The sequence below is a fragment of the Puma concolor genome, chromosome D3 (assembly GCF_028749965.1).
Source record: "Puma concolor isolate L17-30 chromosome D3, mPumCon1.1.hap2, whole genome shotgun sequence".
NCBI lineage: Eukaryota > Metazoa > Chordata > Mammalia > Carnivora > Felidae > Puma > Puma concolor.
The window spans coordinates 10,990,352-11,008,476 of NC_141678.1; the positions used below are offsets into that span (position 1 = coordinate 10,990,352).

Below are 18,125 nucleotides of genomic sequence, written 5' to 3' on the forward strand. Positions count from 1 at the left end.
CCTGAATCTCACAGCCCCTGCTGTTTGCTCGGCTGGGTGGGACTCTGCGGAGGGAGCCGCATCGTGTCCTGAGGGGTTCCGGGGGGGTCTCAAGCTTCACCCTGACCTTGGGGATTCAATGAATTGCCTGAGGCTGCTGCCGGAGGCGCAGGGATGCCCGTGAGCAGCGTGGGTGCCCCTCTCGGACCTCGGGGAGCCCTGGCAGGGCTTCCTCGGTCTGTTTTCGTTCGCTGGCTTCCGCCCACGCTTTCCTCGGAAGACGGGTGTCGTGGTTTGAGTGACCTTCTCTTCAAGTCCGCCCCTTCCCCTACCCCGGAGATGGGTGTCCGGTCGGTGTAGCTTTGCCCACCCCCACCGGTAGGGGGCTCGCTGCTCTGCTCCCAGCGGTTCTGTGCTAAGTCATTCGAAGCCTCGTCCGCCTCTCCGGCTGGTTCCGCCTCCAGTGGAGGCCGCCCTTTGCCCCAGCTCTGGTTCAGCGCCCTTCCTAGCTTCCTGCTCGCTGTCTCCGGGCGCGCGAGCCCAGCTGCGCGCAGGGTCCTGGCCTCCGTGTCCTCGGGGCCCCGACGTTACAGGGGTGAGGGTGCAGGGAGCTCGCTGTTGAGAGCCGAGGCCGCGAGCGGGCGAGTGGGGTGGGGGAGGGGAGGGAGGCCGACTGCGATGGAGGAGGAGCCCAAAGGACCTTCAGTCCATAAATATATTGTTTTCTTTTTCAACGAAAAAGTCTGCAATTAGAAAAACGCCTGAGGGCGGGGCTGGGCGGGGCTTGGGGGGGGGCAGCTGGTTCTCAGTTCTGGCCCCTGGCCCCGACCATGGCCCCCTCCAGGGAGGGGGCCCACCCCGCCCTGGGGACCTGGTAGGGGACACGCGGGCAGCCGTCGCCTAGCAGGGGTGGCCAGGATAGTCGCGCGGAGACGCCGGAGAGGTTCAGATCCAGCCTCGCTGGCGGCCGACCCGTCCCCCACCTTGGGGCTTCGGCCCCTCGGCCCAGAAGGAACCGAAGGAACCGCCGGTCGGGGCCGCAGGCTCACCGGCAGACACAAGAATAATATTTACAGTGAGACGCTGGATAAAACTCCAGCTCACCCGGGGGTACCTACCCCCCACCCCCGCCCCGGGTAGGGGAGGCCGGTGGCGGAGAAAGGCCCTCACTTGGGCAGCCCGTTCTTCATGCCCAGCTGTTCCTTGAGGGCCCGCAGCTGGCCCAGACTGATGTTGCTGCCGCCACAGACGATGACCACGAGGGAGGACAGCGGGGCACGGAGCTTCCCCTCCGCTTGAAGCTTCTGAACCACGTGGCTGTACACGGCGGCCAGGGCCGCCCCGCAGGCGGGCTCCACCAGGATCTTCTCGTCATCTGCCAGAGGAGGGGGTGATGAGGGTGGGGCCTGGCTTCCGCGGGGGGCAAGGGGACTGTTGGGTCCCTGGGAAAGACTCGGGGCTAGGAGTCTGGGCACCAAACCTCCCATCGCTATCCTAGTTGACCTTCGGAACCCTGAGGCAGGGCTAGGTTTCACCCGGAGCGCTCCCACCGATGCATGTTAACTGCCCGAGCACTGTGTTGAGAAGGCTTGGGCCGTCACTTGAGCAAGACCGCCATGGTTGATTAGCCAAACCGCCGGCTGGTACAGGAGGATTAAGTGCTCCCTTTTGTGTGTGTGTGTGTGTGTGTGTGTGCGTGTGTGTGGTCCCTGTCCTAGGCTGAACCCAGAAAGAGTCCAACCGCATCACAGACCCACTTCTGAAGCCAACCCTAGGGTTGGCTTTCCTTTTTCACCCTGGCTACCAGGAAGCTCCCTGCTATCATGGTTATCAGTCCTCTTCACTTGTGGCTCTGGCCTTTCTAGTTATACCGCTGCCTTGTATTATCTTTCATTAACGGGAAGTTCTAGCAAGGGGTGGGAGACAGAACTGTGAGGAAAATTTGTCGTGAATGGGATCTGTTAGGTCACCAGTTAGTCCCCGAGCCGGCAGGGCTTGGAAGGACTTGGCACATACCCACAAACTTCTCAATGGCGGCCACAGCCTCCTGGTCCGAGATCACCTCAGAGAAAATGGGGTGTTCCTGAAACAGCTTCAGGGCCTGAGCCCCCACGGTCTTCACGCACAGGGCCTTGGCCACACTGGGAGAGGTGGTGATGGAGAAGAAGGCCGGAACGGGGGAAAAGAGGAGGGAGGAAGGCGGCAGAGATCGGGACGAGGAGGGATAGAAAGAGACAAATGGATTTGAGAGGGAGGAGGGAAGTGGGGTCCACGGGCAGGGGCGCGGGGCATGCCCTCTGTGGCTGTAAAGCACTGAAAGGCCCCAGAGGCTCCCCGTCAGAGTGAGGTCTCATAAGACGCGGAGGCGTGAGTGGGGTAAATAGCCTATCCTGATGCACGTGGACGGAAAAGCCCCCTTGCGGTTCCCTGAAAGGACGCCACCTGCTCGACCCTCCCTAAGCTGGGCACCACTCTGCCCGTCCAAGTCCCGCCCTGTCCTTCAAGGCTCAGGATTAAGGCCACCTCCTCCAAGGAGTCCCCCAGGGACCCCAGTGCCTGTCTCCGGACGGAACTCTCAAACGGTCGGTCCTCCCCCATAAACAGACATAGCGACCCCTTCTCGAGGGAGTATGAGGTACCACCCGTTTTATGCGCATTTTTAAATCCTCACGGCTGTGTTTGCCATTCCACTGGTTCGATTCCGTGGAAGAGGAAACCCAGGCAGAGAGCACGCGGGTCACTGGCCCACGGTTATGTGTTCAGGGAGTGGTGGTGTGGGCACCCGGAGCAGGATCCACGTAACCCTGGGACCTGCACGCGTAATCGGTGCCTTGTCTTTCTCCCCGCCCTCCCTGGAGTCATCGTCGGCTTTATTCCCAGCTCACGTCTCCCATGAGCACCTGCAGCCTGAACCACCTGAGCCCTGAGCCCTGGCACGTGACTCGTGGTAGGCACTCCGCCATTATTTCAATGCCTACGGCGCAGGATCAGAGGCCAACATGGTGGCTGCTGGGTACCAGGCTCAGGAATCCACAAGGAGGTCTCACCTGGACTCAGTCTTCCCTATCTGAGGTAGGGACCTGTCTACCCAATATCTGTTCTAGCTGCACACGTGGAGACCCGATAGGAAGACATTTCCCAGCCTCCCCTGCAGTAGTTGTGGCCATGTGACTAAATGCTGGCCAGTGAGAGGTCAGTGGAAGTACTGTGTCTTTAAAGGCAGGGGGCATGGCTCTTTCTGGCCAGATGGACCGTGGGTGTGACAGTTGGCACTTAGGCAGCCCTTTTGGGCTGTAAGGCTACATGATGAGGATGATGGAGAACAAACTCGAGGAACCTGGACCCCTGGCTTCAGGGAGCTCCCTGCCCCGAGACTGTGTACCTCTAGACATTTTTTTCACTTTATAGAGAGGAAGTAAAGCTCCATTTTGTTTAAGTCACTGTTACTTGGGCCTCCTGTATAACGTGCCAAACCTAATCCTAATTACATACCATCTGTCAAAGGTTCGGGGCTGGAATATGAACTCCTTAGGAGCAGGGGCTGTGTTTGTTCACCACCCTGTCCCCGGGATCGGCAATGCTTGCACCTGTTAGGGGCTCAGACTGGCCCCTATTAGGGGCCAACCATTTGGCAGATTAACGAGGGGTGTAAAACCCTGTGGCAGGGGCCTCGGTCCGTGATTAACAGTGAACTCTTCACGTGAAGAAATGTGACGTTCATCCTACAGAGTCACACAGACCTGGGCTCGGTCCCAGCAGACCCACTCTCTGGCCGTGTGACTCTGGGCACGTGGAAAGCCTCAGTTTCCTCGTCTGTAAAATGGGACGGGTAGCGGGGCTCTGCCTCGCAGCGGGCACCGAGGTGGGCTTCCCAAGGCCTGCTGAACATCCGCCGGAGGGGGCCCCGCTGCTCACCTGGTAACCTGGGGCAGGGAGACGAGCTTGCCCGCGGTGGTGGCGGCGTGGAAGCTGTGGGCTCCGGCGGTCTCCATGGCGATGACGGGCACGTCCCCCCAGCCCACCTTCTGCAGCCCCTGGACCACTCCGCACAGCAGGCCCCCGCCACCCACCGACAGCGCGATGGCCCCCGGCTTTGCACTCAGCGTCTCCTTCAGTTCTTCCACGATGGAAGTGTGGCCTTCCCTGGAGAGTTAGGGACGGGGTGGGGGGGGGGTCAGGGCTGGGCTCCCTGGAGACCCCACGGGGGCTGGGGGCGATCCTGGAGATGCTCGTCCTCAACCCAGGCGGCTGACGGGCTTTGGGCCAGTCGCCTCCTCCCCACCTCCACCCGGGTTTCCGGCTGCCCGCATCAGTCACCTGCCCACGAGAGCCCTCTGTCGCCCCCTGCACCGGGTGCCTTGGGGCTCCACATACCAGATGAGGGGGTCGTCAAAGGGAGGAATGTAGACCCAGCCTGGGTTGTTCTTTGCCAGGGCCTTGGCCAGCTCAAAGGCCTCATCCAACATCTGCAAGATCACAGGGGAGGTTGGAGAGGGTGAGGGGCTGGGGGGACCCTGCTTTGCCCCCAGGTACCCCCCACCCCGTGGTCCCTGCCCCAGGTTGGTGCTCTGGGGAGGTTGGAGAGGGTGAGGGGCTGGGGGGACCCTGCCCTGCCACCAGGTGCCCCCCCGCCCCGTGGTCCCTGCCCCCGGGTTGGTGCTCACCTCACCCACCACCTTGACCACGGCGCCCTCATTCTTGAGCCGCTCGATGGTGAGGGCAGGTGTGGTGCTGGGCACGACGATGGTGGCAGGGATGCCCAGCTTCCTGGCGGCATAGGCGGCTGCCATGCCTGCGTTGCCCGCTGCCGGGGATGGGGTGGAGAGTGTCAGTGAAGGATGGCCTGGGAGCCCAGCTGGGACTGTCGTCCCCAGCCTCGGGGCTCCGAACACCCCCCCCCCCCCAGTGACTTCCTGCCTTCCCCCTGGAATTCCGAACGGGGGGCTGCCGTGGGCGTTTGTAATGGCTCATCGCTGGGGAAACCAGGGCCCAGAGAGGTAGAGCGCTCGGCCCTGGGACACACAGGAGGAGGCACGCCGCCACTGACCCGAGGAGCAGACGAAATGTTCACAGCCTTGCTCAGCCCACTGTGGAGACAAGGGGGGAGGGTCAGGCCCACGTCCCAGGCTTTCCCCGGGCTCTCCCCTCCCCCAGGGAGTAGGACTTCGTATTGCCCTTGCCTCTCCGCGGACATCGCCCCTCCCCAAAGGGCCTGACTCAGGGAAGGGTGCGGGGGGGGGGGGGGGAAGGCAAGCAAATGACGGCTCTGGGACGAGTCCATGGGCAGACCCTCCCGGGCGGGCACTGCCTCTTTGGGGGCAGTGCTAACCGTGGATGCGTCATGGGACTTCACACAGCTCTGGCCTCGCCCTGTCGAGGAGAGAGGGCCTGCCCCCCTCCCTCAGACGCCGCGGAGCCCGTCCTGTACCATCCTGCAGAGATGTCCGATGCCCCGGATCTTGAAGGAGCCTGAAGGTTGGACGCTGTCCATCTTGAGATAGACGCTGGTGCCCGCCACTTTGGACAGGGACATGCTGTCACGGACGGGGGTCCGCACGTGCAGGGGCTCTCCAGACGTCATTGCTGGGAGGCGGGAAGGAGACCCAGATGGTCGGGAGAGCCGGCCCCGGGGCCCTCGGTGCACCTGCCAGCGGGCCCTGCCCTCCCCTCCCACGAGGCCGAGGGAAACGCCCACATGAGAAGCATCCCGGACGCCTGGATTCCCATCTCAACTGAGCCACCTACTCACCAGGTGACATCAGACGAGCGATGCCCCCTCAGCTCCAGCTGCCTCGTCTGTAAAATGGGGGGAAGCCCCCCCCCCCAGGGCACACTGTGCTGGGAAGCTGTGAACTCAGAAATAGCATTGGGACCTGGCACCTGTCAAGGGGCGTGACTCAGATGGTTTTGCAGGGGCGGATGCAGAGCGAGCTGCGAGACGGTTACGTGCTAAAGAAGGGGCAGGACGGTGGGTATGTATAGTCTGTGCGAGGACATGGGGACACGCGCGCGCACACACACACACACACACACACACACACACACACAATCCATAGGCTTCTGCGGGCATAGAACATCGCAGGAAACACACAAGAAACTTGCTAGGGTGAGAAATGCTCTCTGGGGAGAGCGGGCACTCGGCGTCCCCTTTCGTGCTATTTAACTATTTTGCTACGAAGAGGTATTGCCTCTTTATTTAAACACGTGTATTTTTTTATACTAACCTTTGGAAAGCCCTGTACCCAACCAGGGAAAGCTTTTTATTATTATTATTATTTTATAATAATTACTATATTGTTTATTAATTGCTTATGAAGCGATTACCATGTGCCAGGCACTATTTTAAACTTGACAGATATATATAGTTTAAGTTTACCTATTTATTTTGAGAGAGAGAGAGAACATGAGCAGGAGAGGGGCAGAGAGAGAGAAGGAGAGAGAGAATCCCAAGCAGGCTCTGGGCTGTCAGCACAGAGCCCGATGCGGGGCTCAGTCTCATGAGCGGTGAGATCATGACCTGAGCCAAAATCAAGAGTCAGACGCTTAACCAACTGAGCCATCCGGGCGCCCCTAAGCTTTACCAATATCAATTCACTTATTCCTTTGACCAATCCTGGGAGGTGCCATCATTATCCCATTCTCCCGATGAGGACACAGGCTCGGATTGTGTTTCCCAGGATGGCCCCTGCAAGCCCTTCCCATCCCTTCACGATGGGACACAGATGCTTTTCTCAGTGAGAGGCGGGCTCTGTGTTTCCTCCCCTTGAACCCTGGAGGAGGGGGGTGGTCTGTGGCCGCAGCTGGAAAAGACACGATGCGATTTCCAAGCGGTGGTGTGCTTGTAAATGTTCAACAATGGACTCTCCCAAGACAAAGCCCCGATTTGTAGCGGGCGCACTTCTGTTCTGTACGTAACCTTCTCCAAGGCCACTCTCGAGCTACCAACATGACGTCATTGCCTGTGGAGCTGGGAAGAGACGGCACAATCTGCTGGCTCCAGTGCAGCCCTGCTCCCCAGGCCAAGTCACAGAAGGGGACACAGCCTCCGCCTGGCCGTCTCTCTGGGGCAGCTCCCCTCTCGAAACCCAGAAGCCCAGGCCGCATGCAGAGGCCACATGTAGGTGCCCTACCTGACAGCTGATGGCCAGACATGGCGGGGTGACCTTGAGATGTCACCCTGCAGCCATCTGAGAGACCCCAGTGCGAACTGCCCCGATAAGCCCCAGGGCCATGACAGACAACAATACGATGAACGCTGTTGACCTTGGGGCGGTTGGTCCCACAGCAACAGGGACCGGAATATTAATGTGACTTGCCTAAGGCCACACAGCTAGTTAGTGGGGGAGGCAGGACTGGATGAGACAGTCTAGCACCCGGGCTGCAGGCTGTGGGCGCGGCTCAGGGCTCCCCTTCTGCACGGGCTCTGGGTGATCGAGAAGCTGAAGTGGCCCAGAGTCTGGCCACCACACACGTCCCTTCTCCTCCTGGGGTCTCCCCAACTCGGGCTGAGCCAGAACTGATCAGCGGGTGGTTGCGTGGGGAGCCTGTCTGGCCGTCCCCATGTCCTTCTCCGTCCCACACAAGGCTGGCTGCCCCTCCCCACCCACCCCTGCCCCATTTCCAGTGACCCACCCGGTGCAGCCCGCTCTGGCCACGGCCTCCAGCTCAGGCCTCTGGCTCCCAGAGAGGGCCATATATGCCTGGCTCAGAAGAAAAGCGAGGGATGGGGTTCCTGACCACCTCCCCAGCCTTAGCTCCCCCACATACGGACAACTGATGTCTGTGTGAATTAACTAACATCCAGGGCCTGGGAGCGGGAGGCCCTGAACGGATACCACTTCTCTCCTAGGTCTCCCGAACAAAAGCTGGAGACTAGATGCACCCCATTACAGAAGCGTCCCCATATCTATTTGATTATTACCCTCCTGGAGGTTATTCCTGAAACAACGGCACCCCCCCTTCTGGCTGACGGGACCCCGTGTGCGTGTCGCCAGTCTCTGGCCTCAGGGAGCTCTCCGGGTTGGCAGCGGGGGGCATACCCCCAAGACTGCTTTCGGGCGGATTTGGGAAGCCTCTGCCCCCACCTGGGTCTGGTTGCACCACGGATGCCTTCAGATGAGGGGCAGGGACCCCCTATGGGCACTGCTCCCTCCAGCACAACATCCTGGGTGGGGGGTGCCAAACACGGAGGAGGGAGGGGGCTGGAAGCTGCTGTCTATGTGTCCCCTCTCGCTCAGAAGTCACTCCCCCTCGGGGCGCCTGGGCGGCTCAGTCGGCTGAGCATCACGACTTCGGCTCAGGTCCTGATCTCCCAGTTCGTGGGTTCAAGCCCTGCGTCTGTGCTGACAGCTCAGAGCCTGGACCCCGCTTCGGATTCTGTGTCTCCCTCTCTCTCTGCCACTAATCCACTCGCATTCCGTCTCTCAAAAATAAATAAACGTTAAGAAGAAGGAGAAGAAGAAGAAGTCACTTCCCCTCTCATAGCAAGAGCTCAATAAAAACGAACTCTCATTTTGAGCACATGATCTCATCTCACCCTTCCCACTGCCTGATGAGGAAGGGTCCGTCATGACCCCCATTTTAGAGAAGAGACCACTGAGGCCCAGAGCTAGATGCCAACGCAGCCGGTCTGGCTTCAGAGCATGGGTTTTTACGCTCCACGGACTCTACCTCCTCGTCTTGGCCTGGAACCTGCCCCCTCGCTGGGCCGCAAGCACTCCAGTCTGGGGTGGGGCTGAAGAGGGGTACTTACCTGGCCAAGGCGGCTGGACAGAGCGAGCAAGCCGGGAAGGGACGGCCAGGAGGTGATCTAGATGGACGGACTGGGTAGATGGGCCTCGGACAGATGGAGGGTAGCGGGGCAGGTAGAGGGTCTCCCGATTTGTCCCAGGGACTACCGGTCTGGGCCTTCGGTCCCAGGCTTTATTCCCCGGGCGCCTCCCGGCAGCCAATGGAGCCCCGGGGCCGGCCACGCCCCCAGCCAGGCCCCGCCCCTGGCCGCTGGCCCGGGGGCTTCCGGGAGGGGAGGGGGAAGCTGGCCGGGCTTGTCCTGCCTGCGGCTCCCTCGGGTCTCCGTCCTCGGTGGCCACCTCCCTTCCCCACCCCCACCCTCCCCCAGGGCCTGCGGGAGGATGGCGTGAGACGGCGCACTTAGTCACTAGCAGGTGCTTGGCACCTAGTGGGCCCCCAGGGGAAAGTGGGTACTGTCACTACCCTCATTTGACGACAAGGGAAGCGGAGACCCACGTGGTGACAGAGATGAGCCGGCCCCGGACCCCGGTGGGCTGCAGTGTGAGCACAGGTCTCCGTTGCCTTCCTCTGGCGCTCTCGGTGACGCTTTCGTCTCGTAGGGGCAGATGGCCTTCTGGGGACCACCCTGGCGGGTCGGGGTTCAAGTCCTGGCTCTGCCGGTTACTAGCTGTGTTGCCCCGGGCAGGTCCGTTTGCCTCCTGGAGCCTCCCTCTGCTCATCCGGAAGATGGGGGGGGGGTGTGAAAATGGAACCTCCCTCCGCGGATTAGATGACCCAGTTACGTGTGGACCTGCTCACTCCCTGCCCCGTGCCGAGCCTCCTGTCTGTCTGTCTCTGGCCGTGGGCAGGGGTCCGTAAGCCCCCAGGGGTGCTGCGTGCGCACACACGTCCGGCTCGTCTTTTCCGGCCCCTTCAACAAAGCCCTCTTGTCCCGCTGGCCAGGACGAGAATAGCAATGAGACTGAGGGCCGCGAGGGCACAGACAGCCCGCCCAGCCGTCCCTCTCACGGGGTGCAGCAGGACTGAAGACGCGTGGGCATCGCGAAGCTCCCACGCGGTAGGCACAGCCTCCCTGTGTGCATCTGAGCGTATACAGCCGGCACTCACGACGCCCAAGCTGCTGCCTGCGGCCGATCCCGTTCCGAGTGTGGCCGTGTGGGGTCTCGCTTAACTCTGGAACCGCCAGGCGAGTGGGCATGTTGAGCCCCCTGTCAGTCGCAGGTGAGCAGACAGGCTCAGGAAGTCGGAGTTCTTGGCAGACGCAGCACTGGGGGGTGGGGGAGGGCGGCCGGGAGCTGCCGGGGGTGGGGCAAGTCGAGTCTGTCTTTCCTGAGACTTCTGCCCGTTGTTTCATTCGCTTCAGCAAGGATGTGTCACTGCTGTGATTTGAAAACCACCCCGTTAAGACAGCCAACCGTGTGAGCGCCCGAAAGAGGACCAAAGGCCACACGTACACCCCTGTTGTGGACATCCGCCACTTGCTCCCCTGTGCCCCCTCCCTGGAAGGTCTTGGGGGAGGAGGGGCAGCCGTCCCTGTGCAGACCCCAGCGGGATCAGTTCGGGCCTGTGACTCTCCCGTCCCGAGGTGTGGCAGCCTTCATACAGCAACTGAGTCACTTTTCTGACGGGCCCAGGTTCAAATCCAACTTTGGTCATCGACTTGCTGTGTGACCTTGGACGAGTTACTTAACCTCTCTGTGCCTCAGTTGTTGTTGTTGTTGTTTTTTAACTGATAGTAGTGTCCGCTTTGTAGATTTGTTACGAGGATTGAAACCGAACTGGCGTAAAGTTATAAGGATAGTGTTTGGCGAGTGGTGGACCCTTGAGAGGTGATGGTCATCCTTATTTTCTGGTACCCAGGAAGGCGTTTGAGTTCTTAGCTCTGGGTGATGGGGAACAAGGGCTCTTCTCTTCCATCTAGTCCTCCTTTGAAAGGGCTTCAGGAGTAGGGGCAGAAAGTGCAACCCACCCTCTCCCATTTAGCAGATGGGCAAACTGAGGCCTGGATCTATCCAACGTCGGAAGGCGAGGGGGCAGCGCAGTCCCGGTCCCGGGAGGAGGGATGGGAGTCTGGCTGGGGAACCTTGGGCAAGCTGCCTCCCTCTCCTGGGCCTGCTGCTTCCATTACATCACACCTTTTCCAGAAGCGTCCCCGAGGATGGCCAAATCAGCGTGTCCTTGGCCGCGGGAGGCGGGGGTTCTGACGATTGTTTTCACAGCTCAGAGAGGAACGGGCAGCTCCCCTCTCTGTTTGCCCGCCCTGGCTGGAGCCTCCGGCCCTGGAGTCTGCTGACTGGTTAAGGTCTCTGGCTCCCTAGCCCATCAGACCGGGGTTGAAACTGACACCCGGGTGTGACCTCAGAGAAGTCGCTTCACTTCCCTGAGCCTCAGTTTCTTGCCCCCAGAAATGGGGACGATGATACCTCCCGGGTCTGGGTATTGCAGCCTAGGGCCGGGCACAGAGTAAGGGGTCCGAAAGTGGCAGCTGCCGTTCTGATCGTCTTCGATCTCCTTATCGTAATCCAGGACCTTCCCATGCTTGCTGGGCCCCTGGCCCTGAATCTCCCTTCCTCGTTCATGTTCCCTCCCCAGCCGGTCGTGGGTTAGCGCCTCTTTGGGATTCTGCAGCCTGGTGGCCCCTGGAGTCTCTCCCTGGGAGCTCGTAAGCAGCCTTAGGGCAGGTTTGTACGGACCCCTTCCCCGCTGGATTCCCCTCTCTATCCGCTCACCATCCTGTCAGGCACAGGACAGCCCCCCACCAAAGAAACACACAGGGTTATCTGGCCCCAAATATCAGAAGTGCCAAGGTTAAGGAAACCTGCGTAAGGGTAATATGGAATGAGACCCATATCTCCCTCATTCTACCTTCTCTACTTCTGTTAATATGACCAGGAGAAATGAATTAATCCCACCTGGGTGACATGTGCTTTATCTAAAAAGCTGTTGTTCTGTATCCAACTGCTTCCCAATCGACCTCCAGAGAAGTTAAACGATTTTTTTTTTTTCTTGGTGAAATTAACCCAATCAGATAAGGCCTATCTTGTTTTGGACGTGATGCACTTAACCTCTGTGATTTCTACTGTGGGGCTTGGCATTCAGTCCTCTTCATGTTCATTCGCCTGGCTTCAGTCCATCATTTGATTCGATTGAGACTTTGTGACCCCTCCTTCGGTCATCGCCAGAGCTGTCTGTAGGGACGCCTCCCGGCTTTGCGTCATCCGAAAATGTGACAACAGTCTCTTGGTGGGCCTTTATGGCTAAAACTGGCCACGGCCAAGGTCAGGACCCCAGGGCCACACTGGGCCTCCCCCTTGGGCTTATCATCACCCATCAATCAACATGTGATGGGTGGAGTTGGCTAGGTCCAGGTGGCCTCTGAGGGATTTTGTCCAAAGTTCATAGAAAAATCAAGATATTTGCAGCAGGATTAAATCTCAGACCACACACTCCATGTGCAACAAATGGAGACTTCTTTATTTTCCCTTAACCCTGCTTAATTTTTTATTTTAATTATTTTTTTAATGTTTATTTTATTTATTTTTGAGAGAGAGAGAGAGAGACAGAGTGCGAGCGGGGAAGGGGCAGAGAGAGAGAGGGAGACACAGAATCTGAAGCAGGCTCCAGGCTCTGAGCTGTCAGCACAGAGCCCGACGCGGGGCTCGAACCCACGAACCGTGAGATCACGACCTGGGCCCAAGTCGGACGCTTAACCGACGGAGCCACCCAGGCGCCCCCAAGGCTAATTTTTATTTATTTCATGCAGATAATTAGCTGGAGGCAGTGAGGGGTTTCTCCTGCTCACCAGAGACGGCAGGGAGATTCAGGGGCCAAGGCAGTACAAGGTGGGGTGCCGGGTGGTTCTCAGCTGTCTGCCCCCCGACCCCAGCTCGCCTGGGGGCCCTTCCTCCTTCCCAGACACGTGGGCCCTTGTCCTATAGTCTGGGGCCCGTGGCAACTGTTCCAGAGAATGCTTGGAAACTCAAGGTGTCTTCCCCGAGTTGTGGCCACTGCCACAAACCCTCTCTCTTATTTTGTTCTTCCCTCCTTTCCCAGAGGCAAAGAGCACCCCCTGCTTGTAGGACGCCCCCCCCCCCTCCACCTCCCCCAGCAGTGGAGCTGGGGAGTAGGTTCCTTCCAACTCTCAACTTTGCGGGACATTCGTGAGCCAAGCTTGAAACTGTCCACCGAGGGAGTGGTGACACCACGGACATCAGCCGATGCCGTCCGTCAGGACTCTCCTTCCCTTGCTTGCTTGCTTGCTTTCTCCGTGTGTCTTTGTCTCTGTCTCTCTCTCCTCCCCGGGGAGGGAAGTTAGGGGGAGGGAGTGATAAGTTCATAAGCTCAAAAGATTATTCCTCCCTCACACACGCCTCACTGCATGCGTTTTCCCGGCCATGCAGACAAATAACCGGCAGAAGGCAAAAACTGTGCTGATGATCCCGGATAGCTCCTGTTCGCTGCCCCTTCTTTCTCTGAGGCTTGCAACCGATCTCTTTTCCAGCTTCTTCTCTGTCATCCGCTAGCTTCTCGACATCTCTGTCCCAGGGTTGGGCCTGTTTCTGTCTTCGCTGTGAAACACAGGACTTCTGTGACGGAAGCTCTATGTTAACGGGAGTAAAAACAGCCCCATTATGTAAGCCCTCTCGGAGGAGAAGCTTTCTGCACAGAATCTGCTTGTAAGGGGTATTGTTTATTTCCCGCTTGTAGGTCTGGGGGTAGGGACTTTGAAAAGCTCCTTTTTTTTATTTTAGAACAGGTTTAGACGGACCGAAAAGGAACTCTAAAACTGTGTAGATAGATAGTGCAGGGACTTCCCGGATACCCGGCTTCCAGTGTCCCCTGTTATTAACGACTTACATTACTGTGGTCCATGTGTCACAGTTACGGATCCAGGACGGGCGCGTGGGGGGCTCAGTCGGTTGGGCGTCCGACTTCGGCTCGGGTCATGATCTCGCGGTTCGCGAGTTCGAGCCCCGCGTCGGGCTCTGGGCTGACAGCTCGGAGCCTGGAGCCTGTTTCAGATTCTGTGTCTCCCTCTCTCTCTGACCCTCCCCTGTTCATGCTCTGTCTCTCTCTGTCTCATAAATAAAAATGTTAAAAAAAATTTTTTTTTAAAAATTAAAAAAAAATGGGGCGCCTGGGTGGCGCGGTCGGTTGAGCGTCCGACTTCAGCCAGGTCACGATCTCGCGGTCCGTGAGTTCGAGCCCCGCGTCGGGCTCTGGGCTGATGGCTCGGAGCCTGGAGCCTGTTTCCGATTCTGTGTCTCCCTCTCTCTCTGCCCCTCGCCTGTTCATGCTCTGTCTCTCTCTGTCCCAAAAATAAATAAACGTTGAAAAAAAAAAATTTAAAAATTAAAAAAAACGATTATTGATCCGATATCGATACCCTGTTACTCCCTGAAGTCTGTGCTCTATTCAGACCTCCTGGTTCTTCCCTAACGTCCTTCCTTTGCCCCGCAGTCCCATCCAGGGGCACGCGCTATGTTTTGTCCTTGTCTCCTTAAGTCCCTCTTGGCTGTGACATTCCCCAGACTTTTCCTTGCTTTCCATGCCCTTGGCAGTTTCAAATAGTACCGGCCGTGGATTTTGTGTTGTGTTTTGTTTTGTTCTCATGAGTAGGATGAGGTTCGGGGATCCGGGGAGGAAGACCGTGGAGGTGACTCGGTCCTCTCAGCGTTCTCATATCACGAGAAGGCCCTGTCAAGTATGGACGTGACTTATCACTGCTGATACTAACCTTCACTGCCCGGTTGAACTGGTCTTTGTCAGGTGTCTTCGTGTAAAGTTCCCTCTTTTTTCTGGGTGTGGGTTTTGTTTTTTTTTGTTTTGTTTTGTTTTTTTTTTTTTTTTGGAGAGTCAGAGAGCGAATGGGAGAGGGAGAGAGAAAATCTTAGGCAGGCTCCGTGCCCAGTACGGGGCCTGACACCGGGCTCGATCCCACGACCCTGGGATCGTGACCTGAGCCAAAGTCGAGAGCTGGGCGCTCACCAACTGAGCCACCCAGACGCCCCAGGTGTGGGATTTTTAAAAGTTGTGTCCATCTGAAATTAAAAAAAAAAAAAGTTGCGTCCATCTGCGACCGAGTGTTCGTTTTGGGGACTTACGTCCCTGTTGGGTCGTTGTCTTTCTGTCTGCAGGCCACTCAAATCTGTCTGGCTTGGGGCGAGGGCATCGTTACACAAAGCCTAAGGATTTCCTGATGCTGCTTGCTTTCCTGGTGACAGTGATATGTCTCATGTTGGGTCCGCACTGTCTCTTAGATTCTTCAGAATTTTGCTGCCCAATCCAGTCGCTGGTGGCCACTCGCAGTATTTAGGTTTAATGAAGATCGAACAAGACTTACAGTTCAGCTCCCAAGTTGTGCACACACATCTCACGCGGGCAGCAGCCGTAGGTGGTGATGAGGGGCTAACACGTTGGACAGTGCAGGTGACGGGACATTTCCATACCCGGTTTCATTACGGCCCCCGTGTCTCCTCACCCCTCTCCTCCCTCGTCCCCAGTTCCCAGGTCCCCCAAGGACAACCTACGTGATCGGCGTTGTTCTCCACGAGCCTACAGGTATTTACGCAACCGCAGGCTGGTATATGACGCACTTTGGGTCACGGTTCTTCGTAAAAAGAAAAGAAGCTCTTATCCACCGTACGTATATATGTTCTCCTCTTCTCACTCACAATGCGTTGTGACTGTCTCTTTGGGCCAATAGAGTTGCAGCTAATTTATTCTCTGCGATGACTGCATAAAATTGCGTGCTGAGAGCGTATTACGACTTAACAACCATTTCCAGATTCAAGGGCGTCCAAGCTTCCAGCTTTTTGTTTCTTTGTTTGCTGTTCCGAACAGGATTCTAAGAAACCTTCTCATACTCATATCCCTACCCTCTGGCACTTTTCACTTTGGAGAGTAAACCTCTTAAATAATCTTTTTTTTTTTTTTTCAACGTTTATTTATTTTTGGGACAGAGAGAGACAGAGCATGAACGGGCGAGGGGCAGAGAGAGAGGGAGACACAGAATCGGAAACAGGCTCCAGGCTCCGAGCCATCAGCCCAGAGCCTGACGCGGGGCTCGAACTCACGCGAGATCACGCGAGATCACGCGAGATCGTGACCTGGCTGAAGTCGGACGCTCAACCGACTGCGCCACCCAGGCGCCCCATGGAGAGTAAACCTCTTAAATTAATGTGTCTTGGTCAAGGGAATGGGTATGGATTAAATTGTAATCGGTATCGACAGATCTATTTTCTGAAAGGCTGTAGCAATTTCTGGTCGCCCCAGCCACGTACGAGAGAGGCCATTTTCCCTCATGCTCACCAGCCCTGGTTGTTGTCGTTTTCATGCTTTTGAAGAGTTTTTGCCAACCCCATTGTTTTTTTTTCCCCCCCTAAGTTTATTTTTGAGAGAGAGGGGGAGGGAGGGAGAGAGAGAGTGTGGGAAAGGGTCAGAGCGAGAGGGAGAGAGAGGGAATCCCAAGCAGGCTCCACGCTGCTAGCCTAAGCCAGTCAGGACCCCCACCCCCCAAAAAAAGCTTTTTTTAATGGCATTTTATTGTTGCTCTGATTTTCATCCCTAACACTTTATGGCATCTATGCACTGATATGTCGACTCTAAGCCCCTTGAGGACCAGGAATGTATATTTGTTTTCATCTCTCCTTCCCTAGGGTCTAGGTTTTGGTGGTTTGGGGTGATGTTTGCTGAATGCCTAAAGGAAAGGCTTAATTCTGAAAGTCTGGCAAGAATTTCCCTTGGTCTTGCTTGAGGGCAGATGTTAAGCTGTTCGCTTTTGTCCCCCGCCCCCCCCCCCCCCCCCCCCCCCCCCCGCCGCTGGCTTCAGCTTCTCCATCCAGAAAGAGGTTGCATTAGGCCCACATAGATTCTTCCAGCTCAGACATGATGGCTGTGGGTGTGTAAGTCTCTGAGGACAAGAGCATCCAGGTTGGATGTGGGCTCCCTTGAAGACTGGTCCTGTGGCCTGTTTGCTGGGCAACTTGGGCCAAGTCGCTCGACCTTTCTGTGCCCTCTGCTTCTCCCTTGATAACTGACTCCTTCTTTTCAAGGGCGAGAGAGAGAGAGGGAGAGTTCCGGTGTGCAAGGGTCTCAAACTCAGAGATCTCAGGGGCCGGGCGGGGGCCTGTTGGGTGTTGAGGATGCCACAGGGAGGGATGGGGACGGTGGCAGGTGGAGAGCCACATATACTGTGTTAGAGGACATGGTGGGTTAGCTCCAGTCAGCTGAAATGCGGCCCCCGGGTTTGAGACCCTCTCTGCGCTAGAAGGATTTAGCGTCTTGGCGAGAGTCGAGGGATCCGAGACCTCAGCTGAGATGCCGTGTTGCATCGGACATCAGAAGACCCGGGTCCACATCCCAGCTGGGTTACTCGCGGGCTAGGCTAGCCCCGGTTGGTGCAAAGCTGCCCCCGCGGCCTGGAAAGTGAATGACACAGAGTCCGGGGTTAAACGGGAATCGGGAGGGCTGGTCTCCTGTGTCCGAGGTTCCATCCCTCCTCGCCCTGGCAACAGCTGGGGTGAAGCTGGTAAGAGGAAGCTTAATGAATAACCCGGGGGACTGGCCAGCGTGAGTGTTTGGCGGCTGTGGGCGTCAGGGACAGGGGCTGGCTGACGAACGTAGCTCTGGGCTCCGGGAGGGCACGGGTCAGTGACCCGGGCCACCCCTCCAGTCTTATCTGCCCTCTGATGCAGCCATCCTGGCGTCCCCACTTGGTGCGCTTCTAAGACAGGTGCTCTGGAGCCTGGCCCCTCGGCTTCTGAGCTCTGGCTCTGCCAGTGCTGTGTGACTTCGGGACAGCGGCTTGACCTTTCTGAGCTCGGTCTGGATGCTGACACGCAACGAGTGTTCCGTGATCCGACGACGTCGTGTCGCCACACTTCCCACCGTCGCATGCCGCCACTGTCTGCTGTTCGAAATGTTTTACACGTCTTAACTCGCGTGATCCTCCCTGTAACTCCACCAGAGAGGTTGTGTTCTAGCCCCCTCTTACAGTTGCAGGAACAAAGCACAGAGAGGCTGAGGGACTGACCCGAGTTTGCGCAGCGAGGAAGTGGCAGAGCTGGTGTTTGTGCCAGAGGCTGGTTCCGTGGTCTGTGTTCCAGAAACCGCTGCCATGGCTCCCACTTACTATTCAAACAAACAAAACACAAAACAAAACCTTAAGAACATCGTAAAGAACAGAAAATACGTGTATAGTATTAAAAAACCCACATATAAGTGGACCTGCGCAGTTCACATCCGTGTGGTTCGAGGGCTATCATGCTTCTTGTTCAAGTCTAAGCTGTTTGCTAAGGCCCCACTCCTCCAGGAAGCCCTCCCTGATTCTCCCCCACCCCCAGCTGCCCTATGCGGACCTTCTGCTCTCTGAATTGGATGTCTTCCTCTCCCCT

General features: G+C 57.5%; 1 protein-coding gene across 1 annotated transcript; it reads right to left on the bottom strand.

Annotated features, from left to right (window-relative positions):
* Positions 1–676: 676 nt before the first annotated feature.
* On the bottom strand, positions 677–8,853 carry SDS (serine dehydratase). Its single transcript, XM_086681761.1, has 8 exons — positions 8,732–8,853; positions 5,408–5,562; positions 5,027–5,066; positions 4,644–4,783; positions 4,354–4,445; positions 3,895–4,122; positions 1,996–2,120; positions 677–1,354 (listed from the first exon to the last, which is right to left on the bottom strand). The coding sequence occupies exons 2-8, from the start codon at positions 5,558–5,560 to the stop codon at positions 1,146–1,148; spliced, it is 987 nt and encodes a 328-aa protein (XP_086537887.1). The 5' UTR covers positions 5,561–5,562; positions 8,732–8,853; the 3' UTR covers positions 677–1,145.
* Positions 8,854–18,125: the final 9,272 nt, after the last annotated feature.